Consider the following 18144-nt stretch of genomic DNA (forward strand, 5'->3'; position numbering starts at 1 on the left):
ACAATATGTATGTACAATACCAAAAATTGAAAATTTATACTGTGATACACAAGAAAAAAGTCAGAAAAGTTCAAAATAATTTTGGAAATACAATGTTTTCAACCGACATTTAAAAATATCCAAAGATTCAGAGTTTCTTACATTTGTACCTAGTTCATTCCACAATTTTGGCCCAGTAGTACTAAAGCTTCTATCTGAAAAAGTTTTCTTTTTGTTATATGGGACTGCATAACAACCAATAGATGACTCTGACGACCTTAATGAACGTTTCGACACTTGAGGATTTAACAAATTGATCAAATAAGACGGTGCATTACCTACATGACAGTTGTACATGTATGTTAAGATTTTAAATGTAATTCTGAATAAAATTATTTTTATGAAATATCAACACATGCCATGCATACGGAATACATAATGGACCTGTAGTTTCATAAAATTGTTTGTAAAAGGTATAATTTCTATTGAAGCGCAGTGTACGTACTTAACTACACAACATAATGGTTTTTTTCTAATTTCATCCATGAATTCTGCTTGTAAAATTACACGAGATGTTAAAATACAAAAGGGTGTAACCGATTTTTGTGTTTTAGATACGAGGTAAGACCTCACTTTAATCATGAGACGCCTAAAATACCTAGCTAGAATACATTGGGTAAAGCTTAAAAACCGGCAGATATTTTACATGATCAAGATTTTCAATTTATTGGTCTATATATTCAAAAATATACAATTCAAAACTGAACGACTAAACCATTGATGAAAAGAAGCACGGCTCGTGCAAGATCCTCATGCATAATCAATTTCGTTAAACATAGCATTTGTTAGTGTTTCTGCAGAGGTTATGAAAATTAGATGCAACTGGTTTATAGTTGAAAGCAAATTAGTCTTAAAAAATGCTAATGTATCAAAAAAGAGTCTTTAGTCTTAGATTCATGATTTTTTTTATTAGTTGTTAGTGGCTTTAAACTAGCTGTCAGTAACTGCGAGTACTCTCAGATCAGTACTTAGTGTCTTTTTGTTGTTTTTATATACAAGTACCCGGCCACGTCCACTCTGTCCATTGTCATTTCGGGGTCTTTTATAGCTCACTATGCGGTATGGGCTTTAGTCATTTTTGAAGGCCATACGGTGACCTATAGTTGTTAATTTCTGTGTCATTAGGTCTCTTGTTAAGAGTTGTTTCATAGGCAATCACTCCACATCTTCTTTTTTGTAAGTTATTTCATTTCACCTCTCATTCCACCAAACATCAAACTTCAGTTACAAGTGTAACATATTTATTTTAACTTTACTAGTCATAATCATGAATTGTGACCGGAGAAGATTTTTTTTCAATTAAATTAAATTGTACTATTAAAGATCCCGTCATTATGTTATTTTTCTATTAAATGTCATTATGCTATTGTTCTATTATAAATTTGACAAGACTTTGAACGATAAACGTCAAAATTATTTCCTTCGCGTAGTAGTATTAACCATATATGGATTCTTAAAAATTCTAAAGAACTGCTGGATAATATTTGATATCGGTCTGTTTCTAAAATTAATTCTAACATAACTTTTGATTTTATAACCCTGCATACGACTATATCCTATGTGAAATTATAATTATTCTGAGTAGACATTAAACGGGAAAAAAAATCTTTTTGACGTTTGCATTTTCTGACGCCCAACACGCGAAACAAGGAATGTGTTTTTCAATTTAATGGATGCTTTTTATGTTTTTTGTAAATATTTGCTTGTCTTGAGATTGATGACTGCTGTGACAATAATTTGATTATTTTACCGATTATGTTTGTTTTGTTCACGCATCGTTGTAAAAATAACGGAATTTGATGCGACTGTCATCAAGTGAAAGTTTTAGCGCTATAAAACGAGGTTCAAATTCACAATTTTCTACATTTGAAAATGCTTGTTCCAAGTCAGGAATATGACAGTTTTTGTCCATTCGTGTTTTATCCTTTGATTTTGTCATTTGATTAGGAACTATCAGTTTTGAATTTTCCTCGGAGTTCAGTATTTCTGTAAATGTTGCTACATAAAATGAGAAGTTTACAAAAGTCTATCACAGTGTTGACCTGTAGGTTATACAGAATGTTGTAGCTTGAAAAATAACTATTATAAATACTTCATGATTATGTAAAGTAACTTATTCCATATGCCTTGTGATAACGTCATCATTTATCGATGATAAAACCATATGTTGATGACCAAATTACAATTCTACACATTTTATATCTTTTTTCAACAGATATATGTACACTGATAAAGATGTCGTAAATTCTGATAATATCAAAGGACTCATGTACGGATCAGAAAAGTATAAATTACAACGTCTAAAAGAGTTGTGTAATAGTTTTTTACAACGTAATGCAAATTCGAATGATCACGCTTGTGTTGTTTTTCAAATGGCACATGATTACGATATAGAACGCTTAAGAACAAGAGCATTGAATTATATTTTCAAGAATGGCAACAAATGTTTCCAGTCAAATGACTTTCTTCATTTGTCTGCAGAATGCCTCAAACTGCTATTGGGATCTGATAGCCTTGATTGCAGAGAAGAAGTAGTTTACCAGAGCTTAATCAAATGGGCATATCGGCGGTGTGAGGAACAAAGTCTATCGAAAACAGATGAGCATATCAGAAAGTCCCTAGGGGGTCTGCTATACTACATACGCTTTCCGTGTATGAACCGTCAGTTTTTCACTGCAGAGGTCACGACTAGAAATATACTTACATTTGAAGAAATGGTGATAGTATATCAACATTTGTTCAAGAAATTTAGTCGGAATGACCTTTTCTCCGCAAAGATTCGAAATCCAAAAAAGATAGAAAAACGTTAAGAAGTCTTTCTGAGATTTATCGACATACTATATCCTTGAATATGTATCAACACAAAAATACCAAGTGAAACAAATTAACCACCACTTTTAATCGCATAAACAGTCTGTTCCAAAGGTAGTGCATATTTTGCCTTGTTGTTTTCTTAATTAATAATTACATAGCCAAATTATCTAGATACCAAATTTAAGTACCTATTACTTTTTTTTTTATTACTCATCAGTTTGTGAGTGTTTACGATCTTTGCAAAATAGGGAATCATATATATCGCTTGGTATATACATGCTCCCATCTTTTACCATCTTGTATGCATAATAAATGAGCTGTCACTTTAAACGCAAATAATATGCATCAGGTTACATTCACATGATACAATAATTATTAGCTTTAATCAATATTCGGAATTGTAACCATATAAGCTGAAAACAACAAATACCAATACACTTTATTCTAAAAATAGTACAATTTTAAACAAACATGACAAAGCAAAGTCATCTTCATTTAAGTAATTATTACGTATCGTGTTTTCAAAAAGTATTCAATCAATCGGTATCAGATAGATAACTTGATAATGTATAAGCTTTTAACATTAAATTTTAATCCACAAAATAAATACAACTTATCAAATACCGAAGTTACGACAAAACTTATAAACACATCTCAGCACCAATTGTAACATATATATGTCTTGAAAAAAAACCAACATCTAAATACACCAGTTAATTTTTAATTTTGATTTTAATTGATGACATATAAAAAGAAAAATCACAAAAATACTGAACTTAGAGGAAAATCAATTCGGAAAGTACATAATCACATGGCAAAATCAAATAACAAAACACATAAAAAACGAATGGACAAGAACTGTCATATTCCTGACTTGGTACAGGCATTTTCAAATGAAGAAAATGGTGGACTAAACCTGGTTTTATAGCGCTAACCCTCTCACTTTGATGACAGTATCATCAAGTTCCGTTATATTTACAATGATGCATTAACTTAGCAGACGCAATAAATAAAATAGTCAAAATATAGGTACAGCAGTCATCATCGTGTTACAACAATTTTAAAAGGAACAATTTAACAGAGCACAAAAACATCCATCCACAAACACATTCATTGATTGGCGTTTCTGACGTCAGAAAATTGTATACGTCACATATATTTGTCGTTTAATGTACATTCAAACAATTTTAAAATTTCACATGGGCAATGTTAGCATACAGTGTTAAAAAATCAAAAGTAATGTAAGAATAAATTTCAGAAATAGATTTATAATAGTCTTAAAGTTATAAAGAATTTATCAGAATACACAAATAGTTAATTCCACTACGCGACTGAATAATTTTGACGTTTGTGGTTCAACGTATTTTTTAATTTATAATAGAAATATATCATAATGACATAAAATAGAACAATATCATACTGACGGGATCTTTTAAAGTACAGAGTCACGTTATAAGAACCAAAGAAATACAAAAAGTCGCATATACAAAACACACCAATATAAAAGGGAAGACAAAACAAACACATATATGAAAAATACCACACGTTTTTCTCTGCATTGACAACCTTAATTCTGCCTACAACACATGAAATTAAAGATATTTCTATATACATATAATGACAATAATCGAATGATCTTGATGAATATTTACTGTTAAGTTTTGTTATCATCAACGATTCAATGGATTTTAACGAAAGAATATCAAAATAAGTTTCAAATCTATACTTACCAGTGTGCAGCTGACATTCTTTTCGAAAACTTGGATAATATATTAAGATCCCACGCTTTATTATGAGAAAAACACACACACTTATTTAAGTTATGTCCACAAGAACAAAATTTGCGCATAGGTAATTCCACTAACTATTCGGTGTGTTTGTGTCGTATTTATACTGTAAAAGGATGCACTCGATTAAAATCCATTGATTCGCTTCAAAAAGTTTCCTTTTGTTTTCATGTCTTTATTCTTAAATTATTTGTTAGTATGAAATATTTAATGTGTTCATTAATTAATGTGTATATTTTGTATTTGTTTTGGAGAAGACGTTACTAAGTTGTAAAACTTGTGTCTGATCCTTTTGTCATTTTGAACAATAAAATATGTTTAAACTAATACAAACACATTGACGGGATGTATAGGTACCGAGCCACGTTAAACGGATATCGCATAAAACAATCCACCAGTAAAAGTAATATTGATAATGGAACAAAGACAAATGAAAGAACAATAAAACACGTTGTTAAGATGATAAACAACATCAGTACGCAGAATCTATACACAAAGACCATCATGTATTATTTGTGAAGTTGATACGGAATATTTATCAACAAGGTCTTGGTACCTTCCGATCAACTTTTTTTTAGAAAAAGGACAAGACTTTCTTTGACATACCCCTGGGTCATCAACTTTCTACTCAGACACTGATGACGTTTTACGAAGTCTGAGTAGGAGCTGCAATCTCTTGAATATCGAATATGTTGGGAAATATATATCCCATATGCCGATGAGTGAAAACCACACATGAGTTACTGCGATCTTATAAATAAAGGCAACAGTAGAATACCGATGTTCAAAACTCATAAATCGATAGAAAAAACAAAATCCGGGTCATAAACCCAAACCGAGGGAAACGCATTAAATACAAGAAAATGACGACACAACATTGAAATGTAACACACACAGAAACGAACTAAGCATTAGACAAAATCCGATGCGAATAACAAATATAACATCAAAACAAAATACATGAATTTGGGATAGAAAAGTACCGTGACACGTCTTATAATAATGTGAATTCAAAAATATAAAATTGCAATACATTTGGTATCTTACAACCTTAAATGGATAATGTACTTAGATGTGTTATTCACATATTCCGTAAATGTTTAATCTCTAAGAAACATATAGGTTGAATCACATCTTAAATTCAATAGGTCATAGAACTATTGTTGCTTTTAATAAACTGAATATAAAAACATGAAAAATATAAATATTATCATGTCAAGGTACAAAACCGATATTAGTGTAGTCTGAATACCTGTGAATTTTTGCATTTGTCGACACAATGTGATTTTGAATTTTTGACCCATGCATGTCTGGACTCATTACGTTTTGTTTTACAGTTAATATGTCTTTAGAGAAGACTCAATATTTGAATGAATACTGAGCCACGCTAAAAAAATAATACAAAAATGGATTAGACAGTGAAGGTTAATAATTTACAAAGACAAATTAAAGAATATAAGATCAACAACGTCAGTACCTAGAATTAGGCTTAAGACCAGCATGCATCATCTGTGAAGTTGATACCAATTTTTATTATCAAGAAGTTCTTGGTATAGTCGGATGACTATATAAGAAAAAGATGCTCTCAAGAGCCTGAATGGCTCACCTTTTATATTTTGCTTCAATCTTTCATCAATGATTATTTTTGCTTTTCAATATATAATTTTGAGTGGCATAAAATTGCCATTTAAATGTTCTTTGTATCTGTCATATATACTCCATAAAATTAGTTGATATATGTTGTTGAATTCAGAAGGCTTTCACAAACATGTGTTTTATCTCAATTGATTTGTAGTGCTCGGCTGTTAATGGTTAGTGCATTTTGTATACTGTTTATATTTTGTCATAACAAGAACAATCAAAACAAAGTAAACAAAGACTAAAGAAAAACAAAGACATTTACATCAACAGTTAAAACAAAATAAGAAACAACACGAACTCAACTAGAATCCGGGAGTGAAATCAGGTGCTCCGAAAGGGTAAACATTTCCTCCACCTTATACGGCACCCGTCGTAGTATTTCTTTGTTCAGTTCGGTAATAAATCATAATAATGCACAATAGTATTTGTAATTGTATATTATGTTATTTTGCTATAGAATTATGTTTGCTTCTGCAATAAAATATATTCATTCATTCCTTCAATTGTCAATGGTATCAGTAAAATACCACAACATTAACAAGGAATTATATCTAGCTCATAAGCTAATCAAAGCTCTGAATTGTTTTAAATATATACACATAATCTGTCTCTTTCGGGACAAAACTGTTGAAGAAATTTGAAATTCCGAGGCAAAGTAAAGTGAGAGCTGAAAAACTATATTAAAAAAAATTCATTTAAAACAATTTATGTATCAATTAACACAAGATTCAGTGAATTTGACTATCTATAAAGTGTCAGAAAAATGACTGACAGTTGTTGTCCATTCGTTTGATGTGTTTTATCATTTAATTTTACCATTTGATTAGGGATTTTTCATTTTGCATTTTCTTCGGAGTTCAGTATTTTTGTGATTTTACTTTTTATAAAGACTACAATTAGAAAGTGTATTAAGAGTAAAACAAACTTACATTAAAATGAAGATAAAGTATGTTAAGAGAAAATCAAACTTACATTAAAATGAAGATAAAGTATGTTAATAGAAAATCAAACTTACATTAAAATGAGAAGAAAGTATGATAAGAGAAAATCAAACTTACATTAAAATGAGAAGAAAGTATGTTAATAGAAAATCAAACTTACATTAAAATGAAGATAAAGTACTATGTTAATAGAAAAACAAACTTACATTAAAATGAAGATAAAGTATGTTAATAGAAAATCAAACTTACATTAAAATGAAGATAAAGTACTATGTTAATAGAAAAACAAACTTACATTAAAATGAAGATAAAGTATGTTAATAGAAAATCAAACTTACATTAAAATGAGAAGAAAGTCCATCAGAAGCTCCCGGATGTAAACACCTACGCTATAATATGATTTTAAGGATACCAAATTATATAATCACGACAAATGATTGTTCATAATGGACTACTAGATATCCCTTTTATAAACTTCATTTTATATTCTAATGGAAGCTTATGGTATTCGACATTTACAAAACAAATTAAGTGGTTTTCCCAGTACCAAATAGTTTATTCCGCTGTAATTTGCTTCAATACATCCCAACAAATAAATCTTGAAAGAGATTATCTCAGAACTGAGGAACAAACTAAAACAATGTCAGTAAGCCATTTGTTTATGTCAACGTTAAACAAATCAACGTCCCCTTTGTACGTTAAAACAAGTTTTCAAGCAGAAAGCTCTTCAAAAATTACGCATAATTGGAACACTAAAACGCAATCGTGTAAAAAGATTGAACATATTTGATATAGTTAGTAAAATGGCATGGGAATTGTAAACGAACCGAGTGATGACTCTTTGTCGCAGTAGATGACCATGCTTATAGTTTTATAGGAAATAACAACACAACACAATTCTCCAAGAATTTATAAAGAATCCTCTACGATGGTTTAGATCACTATTTGAATGACAGGGTAACAACTTGTAATTATTACTATAATTTGAACTAATATCATATTACAAATGTACTGAAAAAGAATACTATTCATTACAGATTGAAATGTGCTTAACAATGCGTTTACTATTTCATTTTGCGTGAGGCAATATAAGTCAGTAGGTTATTGTAACCAAGATTTTATTTTAAAAACAAATAAATAAATACGTACATCAGTACTATATATGGTGAAACAAATGACAATTTACTTAAACAAATTCACTTCCTCCCTAATTCAGTCGGTTAGCATTGTAACGTCGTCATGTTATTATTCGATTGGTTCTACTAATGCGCACGACGGATGGTTCATCAAAATCCGTTAAAAAGTCTATAATAGCATCAAAGACCAGGAGGTTATATAATTAATTTGACGAGAGCAAACGTCGGTTAAAATTAACTTTAATGTACTGGTAATGATACAATCACACAATTCCATGAATGAATGATAACAAACGTATAAACAAAATGCGAAGTTTTTACAATGTGCAAAATTGTTTAATATTTTGGAAGAAATTGTAAGCATAAGAGTTTTGATTAAATCATTTCGTAGACAATATGATTAACATGACAATTACACAACTGATAAACTTGATAGATTTCAAAGCCATTTTCCAGTTGAAGAAGAGTCAAAATGTAGGAAACTAATGGATTCGATGTAAAGTGCCTACAGGTATAAAATTAAACAAAAAGGAAGAACATTTGTGTAAAATACATTTGAATGCGTAAAGTTGTGTAATAAAGAAGACAGTTTGATGTAAAGTATTGGGCGCAGTATCTGTAGCAGTGATAAATGGCGCTAACTGCAATTAGATGGATAGGGATTGATGATTTACAACACAATAAATATCTAAATACTGTTCAGTTTTGGACAGTTTCTGATGCAAAAGTGGTTGAAAAGAAGTGGTTAACAACAAATGACAAAAAAACATTGACAGAAACCAAGAAAATGCAAGACATTATTGTCCTATAAAATTCAGTTTTCAAACAATTTTTGCTAATAGTTTGAAATTAATGTAGATACCTCAACGTATTTAACGACGATACCACGGAGGCAAAAATACGGCAAAAAAAAAACTCTAATTGAAATTTTTATTGCAAATGTGTATAATTTGTTTTTCGTCTCTTTTTATATTTTACAAATATCGTGGAGAATAATTCTCTATTTGTTTCAATTATCATCTTGGTTTGTTCCCCTTAGTAAGGCTATATAGAAAACACGGGCAATAATCATAGTAATTATTTACCAAAATAAGTTTATCTATGTTATACCTTTGATAACTATTTACACCACTGGGTCGATGCCACTGCTTGTAGACGTTTCGTCACCGAGGATATCACCAGCCCAGTAGTCAACACTTCGGTGTTGACATGAATATCAATAATGTGGTCATTTTTATAAATTTCCTGTATAAAAAACTTTGAACTTTTTGAAAAACTAAGGATTTTCTTATCCCAGGCATAGATTACCTTAGCCGTATTTGGCACAACTTTTTGGAATTTTGGATCCTCAATGCTCTTCAACTTTGTACTAGTTTGGGTTTATAAATATTTTTGATTTGAGCGTCACTGATGAGTCTTATGAAGACGAAACGCTCGTCTGGCGTACTAAATTATAATCCTGGTATCTTTGATAACTATTATAACCAAATCATCATCAATAAGAGATAAGCAGAAAATAAATCTAACGAAATAGACATATTATGCTCGGTGAAACATTGTTAACAGACAACAGAATAGCTATCATCGGGATATAAACGTATTCTCCACAGAGAAATACCATTGTTAATATCACAGGACATCAGCAACATTTAATTACTTTTTTTGGCATGAGTGGTAAGATTGTAAATTTATTTATTCACAACAATCACTTTGAGTGTCACTTAAATAGGTATAATGAATAAACATTGATCACGATTGCAGAAGAGTCTAAATTCATCCAAAATAAATGGATTTATAACTAAGATACTACTATTATAACCGTTGTGGACCGCTTGACGATCATACTCTACATCTCTTTTTTATATACAGTAATACTGGAATTGCTTGGAGCGTTTTTCCCGCTTGTGATAACCTAATAATAATTGAATTTTATAATAAAAAATTAAGTGAGAGAATTTTATATTCTTACCGCCAGGACAAGTGGTACCTTTATTTACAGATATTTTTCTTAATTTATATAATTATGCAATCTCGTGTATGACATGTACCGGAATTTAAATCAAAAAAACATTTTTAGCTGTTAAAAAGAGTGAGTTTACTACTTTACAAAACATTTCTAAAATGTAAAATGTATATATTAATGTGTATAGCATGTAGACAATTTATTCATCCTTCAAGACAACAGAAACGAACATATCAAAATAACATCATTCATTTGTATCGATGACGTCATAAACGGAAGCCACTATTCATTTTCTGCAAAGTACGGTCTTCACACCGAACAGTTTTAAAAAGTATCAACATGAATTGTGTAAAACCATTCAAAGAAGAAAACCAATGGTCTCATCTTGACATAGGACATGTGCAAACAAATGCAGCAAATTTAAATGTTTTGCGGAAACCCGCACACTAACGTGAAACATGCAGTAGTTTAATATTACAACATCGATTGAAATGGCTAAACTCTATCAATTGAATTGGCTAAACTCTATCACATGCAGAGAAATATAAACAAAACAAATACACACACACCGAACTAATAAATATGATCTATGATACAATATAAAAATAACATGTAAAACATGTATATAATGAAAAAAAAACAAAATATAACCTTGGAGAAAATGGCGTTAAATACAATAAGGTACACAGGTAGCTATAGATAATATAATTTTGTAGTGTGAGTACTGAAATACTTTTAAAAATATTGTTGTTCCAGTACAAGAACAGAAGAGAAAAATATATTTGGAATTCAAACAATTATAAACGGTGGTAAATATAAACAAAATAGTGAGACGAAATATAACACACACAAAAAAAACAACCGTTAATTAACAAAAATGAATTACAAATTGTGTCAACAAAATAAAAACGTTAACTAACAAAAAATGAATTACAAAACGTGTCACCAGTTCAAATAAAAAATACTCGCAGTTACTGAAAGCTAGTTAAAACAACTTATAAAAAAAACATGCATCAGTGTCTAATCAATCAAAACATATTCCAGGGATTTAGTGTTTTAACGCAATGTTTTATTCGAGTGTCACCGATGATTCTTTTGTAAACGAAACGAGCGTCTGACGCAGATACAAAATGTCAATCCTGGTATCTATGATGAGTTTATTTACCTTAGCCGTATTTGGCACACATTTTTGAAATTTTGGATCCTCAATACTCTTCAACTTTTTAATTGTTTGGCTTTATAACTATTTTGATCTGAGCATCACTGATGAAACGCGCGTCTGGTGTATTGAATTATAAGCTTGGTACCTTTGATAACTATTATTTACACGTATCACATAGTGATTTGCGCGATTTTGGTACAATATTCACGGATGTAAACTACCGTTTTTATTGTCTAGTTTATCAGGTACATTTGTATTACACTACATATTCTATGTACTGTCACTTTGAGATGTATCTTTTATTGAAGTACAATGATTTGTAAGAGAATTTCGATTTCAATGTCTGTTTAAAGTGATAAGTATGGCCCGGGGGAAGAAATTCAATTAAATCATCTGATTAGACTCATTTCAAGAAAAATGAACTAGACATAAGAACTTGTCTGGTGCGACCCGTGGGATGTGTCTTTTCTTTAAAACTAGGTTAAGATTTTTTTTTACACGAACATGTCTATCAAATATCGACATGATTGATGTAGTTTAATATAAGATAACATTTATAAAAATGTTTTTAGCGTGTTATTTAAAATTTGTTTGTTTTCATAGTGATTAAGATTATATCTTAGTGACGACTGATATTCCCTATTTTTGATATTTTTACCTTTTGTGTCTGTTTGTTTTGTTCATACATCGATTGTTGTGAATATATATATAGAATTTATGCAACTGTCATACAAATAAAAGGTTTAGCTAGCTAAGAAGAAAATGCCTGCACCATACCAGTAATGTAACAGTGATTATCCATCAGTTTTATATGTTTGAGCTTTTTATTTTGCCATTTTATTAGAAATTTTAAGTTATTAATTTTCCTGTATTTTTGTTGTCTTACTTTTAATTTATAAATACACTAATTGAAAACAAAGTATGTTAAGTCGGTTGTGAAAAATTGCAACAGTATATACTGTCATGGTAAGTGAAGTGTACAGCTGCGATGTCAGAGGAATTGTTAGAGATACAGAAATTCAAGATTTTGAATTTACATATTGTTACTTTCATAGAAACACAACCATTGATTTGACAGATATACTGATATCCTTCTTTTTTAACTGTTTATCTATATTTTTTACATTTTTTAAACTAAAAGATTTTGTTTGTTTTCATAGTGATTAAGATTATATCTTAGTGTTGACTGCTGTCCCCTATTTTTTGATATTTTTACCTTTTGTGTCTGTTTGTAAATAGATAAAGCCTTATAACAGATAAATGAAACTTTAGAATACTTAAATCAAATAAATTGAACAATTTCGATATGGTTTCTTAAAAATATACATGGGGCTATTTCAAAGAAACATAGACATAATCCTGGTATCTATGATGCGTTTAAAGACACCTAAATAAATTGTTACATAATTGCCACCGGTTAAAATAAAATATTTGGAAATGGCAAGCCATTAATACTGACTCAATTATGTTTACTAGTATTTAAAATAGAGACCTATATTCATTGGTAACTAGTGTAAAGTTAAAATCTTCGGTTAGCTTTATGCAAAAGATGTGACTGCAAATCTGTTTCGATGCTGTCAGGAAAAAAAACGGTGGTTTTCATTCTTTTGATGTGTTTGAGCTATTAATTTTACCATTTGATGTTTAAAATTTCCTTGGAGTTCGTTATTTTTCTTCTTCAACTTTCTTTTGTTAAGGAGAATATGAGTAGGCAAACTAAGATATGAAAATGTCCGCAACGTGTGAGTAAGATACCATTGGTGTGACAAATGCATTTTAAATTGGTGCTTGTCAATGATGAGATGTCAAAGGTATGGTGACCGTAAATGAATCACGACTTGACTTTTTTAACACTGGAAGCCATTTTAAAAACAACGGTATATTGTCTTGTTTATATTTGATAATAGTGCGTTTTCGAAAGTGATGTTGAAAAGCACATTACTTGAAATCATAGAAATGGTAGCTTAAACATAAACGTCTATAGGTTGCACTTTGTAAATACAGCTGTTTCTCAAACCAAGTTGAACTTGATAGATGCATAAGGGATATTAGTTTCAAGATGTAAACGGCATAACAAAATAGGTGATTTTGTTCATTCATATTCTAGCTTTGTAGTTATTTCAATTATTCGTTACAAATATTAGATTGCAACATATCCTAAACATTGCAAGTTTTTGATTATTATAATATAAAGGGATTATGAGTCATCCTGTACAATAAATGCATTCCGAAAACGATTTTTACGCAATAAATTCTAACAATAGCTATCGGATTTGATAGACACATTCACTGCAACAATAACTTAAACGGCAAAATGCACTAAAGTGACAGTAGATCTAACATGTGTGACAGCTGCAAAGTAGGTTTATGCACATTTCAAAAGCATCATTTACATTTCTTGTCAATGTGGGTGTCCCAAGTTAGGAACAATGTCAATGTTTATATTTTGTGTAATCTAAATGGAATTGCAATTCGAAATCAAATTTAGAAATTGTTATTTCTGCTATATTAATTTACAATTTCCAGTATTTGAGAACGAGTAATAAATGAAAAAAAAATATGTTTAACATCTACGCCTCATTTTTTACAGATGCAGAATAATATTTAACTCAGATTTTTTCTCAATTTTGCCATAGAAAGGTAAATAATTTAGAAAAAGTAAGTCTTATAAGGGAATGTATTATGCTTTTTCTGTAATTGTTAGGGTTTTCTTTGTAGCGAGAAAACAAGTCCCGTGAACTCAATACTTCTGGGTTTTTTTCTCTAAAATATTTTGTTAAGAGCTATCTTCTCATATCATATCTCGAAAATTCAATCATTCCTTTTTTTTTTATTTCTCGCTTAATAGGGTTTTACATTTATTGTGGTTATTTTTTGTATTATTTGTCTTTCATTTTTGATCATATGCTTAGTCTATATATAGATACAAGAAGATATGATATGAGTGCCATCCAAGTCAGAATTTGTAAAAGTTAACCATTAAAGATCGAAGTACAGCCTTCAACACAATATGCCATTTTGTTTTATGTGATTAAGATTATAACACAATGTTGATTATTATACCCCTATTTTGACATTTACCTTTTATGTCTGTTTGTATGTTCACACATTGTCAATCTAAAGGAATTTGTGCGCGACTGTCTTGCGAGTAAGGGGTTTAGCTAGCTATAAAATCATGTTTAACCCACCATTTTTCCAAAAAATGAAAAGGATGTTCCAAGTCAGGAATATGACAAATGGAAAACAACTGTCACATTTCCTTGTGTTTGAATGGGAAATTGGAATCGGTTTTATAGCTAACATAACCTGTCACTTGTATGACAGTCTTACATAATTCAAATATTATAATAATTTGATGTATACTTTGACAATATCGAATTTATTTTTGTAATGGTTATTTATGGCATGATACAAGTATCATTATTTTATTTATATCTCATTTTAAATAGGGAGTGATATTAATATACTTAAATGTATATATCCCATTAATAAAGGAAGGACTAGAGCATTAGAACCATCCATCTTTTTATATGATGTATGTGGATATTTATAAAAAGTGAATATGAATGGAAATAGTATGTATGTTTCTGTTGGTATTACTTCGATTCTATTGTTTTTATTGAAATCATTGCTTCTAATCTGTATATTTAGACATACATAATACACCATGGAACATTAATGATAAATATGATGATGAATTGTCCAGCCTATAACAGACAAGGGAAAAAGAGATGAAGTCTATATGTCGTGTACAAGTTGCGATTTTGTACAGGTTATAACATGTACAAAAATATTGTACATGTTGTAACTTGTATAATGCAAAAATACAAGTTATAACATGTACAAAAGTACCTCATACATGTTATAACCTGTACAAAATATTGCTTAAAAATGGTTTTAACTTGTACAAAATCGAAAAATAAGGATATTTTCCTATTATCGCAACAGATGATATTGACCTCAATAACATATTCATAACTTTTGTATTATTCCTTCATGTTATTGTGTTTTCTCCTTTTTTAAATCTGTAATGTCCAGGGGTCGGTATTACGAAGCATTCCTAAGACCTGTCATAAGATATATCTTAGGACATGTCTTATGATCCTCTTATGACTACCTATGGACATATCTTTATTTAATGAATTATAATTGTGAGTGTCCACTTTGAAGGCAATAGTAAAATACTTTCTTTCTAGTTGACACTAAAAGACATCAGAGGATAGCCAGGATAGATGTGTCTACAAATAAAATTGGGAATTGAAATGGGGTATGTGTCTAAAAGACAACAACCCGCCCATGGAGCAGACAACATCCAAAGTCCACAAATACATGCTTTCAAAGTAGAGGATATATATTTAAAACATCAAAATGACATTCGCCTCATGCAATGATCTTATAGTTTATAAACAAAAATTGAGTTATAAATTTACATATGTCATGCTGAAGGCCAAAAATGTAGAAGGGTAGCTCCAAAGATATTGATAAACAAGCATTGTCCAATGAAAACTATTTCAGCTCTCTCTTGCTTTTACAGAGTAAGCATATAAGACATTGTTTTGGTCTTTGCATGCTATAAAAACGAGAGGGAGGAGTATTTCCCAAAATTATTAGGAGTCGTTCTTAAATTTTATGGAAGAATTTAGTTATTATATAGTATCTAATGTAATTGTCATTGAGGAATGCAAGCTTTTAGTGAATAGTTTCACAATTATTTAAGCCATGATGGACTGCATGAAACATACAATTACATGAAAACACATTTTGCCAACGTAAGTCATGAAACATATATTTCTGAAACTTTGTGATCATTGTCCTCTACAGAAAAAGACATGTTCTGGCCTATTTATTGTTGTTCTTTATGCATTGGTGAATTTAAATGTATGTTTTACTTCATTAAAATTTATTTTAAATTTTTACAAGTTAAAACCATTTTTAAGCAATATTTTGTACAGGTTATAACATGTATGTGGTACTTTTGTACATGTTATAACTTGTATTTTTGCATTATACAAGTTACAACATGTACAATATTTTTGTACATGTTATAACCTGTACAAAATCGCAACTTGTACACGACATATATATAATTCTAAGTATAAAAGTATTAAAATAAGGAAGGGATACCTGTCTTTATTTGTAAGGTATACCATATTTCGAAATTTCTGTAAAATATCATAATAAATATATATCGAATTAATTTTAATGAGAAGTATGATTTTATTAGGAATTTGGCATTCATTAGAAGAAAAAAAATAGATTTTCGTAAATTTGTGTATAAATGATTGTTGATTTGTGCATACATCATTCGTAAATATAGCTCAACATGCAGACTTCTAATACGTTCAGGTATTTCACATCCAATTTTTTATGGTAATATTCTTTATAAAGCACAAAGGTGTCAGTATTCACCTCAGAAACTTACAAAACCTTTGAATAGACTTATTAAGAAGGGATATAATTACGATACTCTTGTCAAGTCATTAAAGATATATTTTGGTGTTAATATTGAGTCACTGATAAGGTCTTTGCATCGGAACTAAACACATTTATTCTAAAAACAGTTGTTGGCATGACACGGGTTATGTTCTTCTCATATATGTTATGATGGTATGATACTAAACCCCTAACGGGACGGATTGTGCCTGATGTTCATATGATGAAATCATAATCTTTTAGTCAGTTTAATTGAAGTCTGGAGCTGGCATGTCAGTTAACTGCTAGTAGTCTGTTGTTATTTATGTATTATTGTCATTTTGTTTATTTTCTTTGGTTACATCTTCTGACATCAGACTCGGATTTCTCTTGAACTGAATTTTAATGTGCGTATTGTTATGCGTTTACTTTACTACATTGGTTAGAGGTATAGGGGAGGGTTGAGATCTCACAAACATGTTTAACCCCGCCGCATTTTTGCGCCTGTCCCAAGTCAGGAGCCTCTGGCCTTTGTTAGTCTTGTATTATTTTAATTTTAGTTTCTTGTGTACAATATGGAAATTAGTATGGCGTTCATTATCACTGGACTAGTATATATTTGTTTAGGGGCCAGCTGAAGGACGCCTCCGGGTGCGGGAATTTCTCGCTACATTGAAGACCTGTTGGTGACCCTCTGCTGTTGTTTTTTATTTGGTCGGGTTGTTGTCTCTTTGACACATTCCCCATTTCCATTCTCAATTTTATTTTTATACTAATTATAAGGTGAATAAATGTAGGGCCATGTTTCAAAGAACTTGCAAATATAATGGGAATTAAAGTCAAATGATAAGTAAATAACTAAAGAAATACAACAACTTACCTCATGAAATATCCATATAGAAGCCACATTTTTATTAAAACTTAGACATAAATGTATCTACGGTTACTTTTGCCTTTAAAACTACAATTCCTTAGTGTAATGCTTCAAATGTAGATGTCAACTGCGCATCAATATATATTATTGTAAAATCTCTATAACAACATTTCTTTCAAGGATATTTTCGTATATGAGAGCTTCACAGCCCTAATCACTATGCTTATATAATTCTGATCATTTATTGAAAATGTCTAATACATCAATTTAGTTTGGATCAAGATAGATAGTCAAAAGAGCTTGCCAATTTTGTAACGGACAAAACGTCAACGTTATAGGCTGAATTGTAAAACAGATGACTAGATAACTGAAGTG

The 18144-nt window shown here is 30.2% G+C and overlaps 1 protein-coding gene across 1 annotated transcript in view; it reads right to left on the bottom strand.

Moving 5' to 3' along the window:
- Window positions 1-17898, bottom strand: part of LOC139486209 (gamma-aminobutyric acid receptor alpha-like) — an 82440-nt gene extending 64542 nt beyond the window's left edge. Inside the window, exon 1 of the mRNA XM_071271003.1 lies at window positions 17776-17898. Within this exon, the coding sequence (XP_071127104.1) occupies window positions 17776-17804 (29 nt within the window). The 5' untranslated portion in view covers window positions 17805-17898. The remainder of the gene's footprint in view (window positions 1-17775) is intronic.
- Between the last annotated feature and the right edge of the window lie 246 nt (window positions 17899-18144).

This window comes from Mytilus edulis, chromosome 8 (genome assembly GCF_963676685.1).
Source record: "Mytilus edulis chromosome 8, xbMytEdul2.2, whole genome shotgun sequence".
NCBI lineage: Eukaryota > Metazoa > Mollusca > Bivalvia > Mytilida > Mytilidae > Mytilus > Mytilus edulis.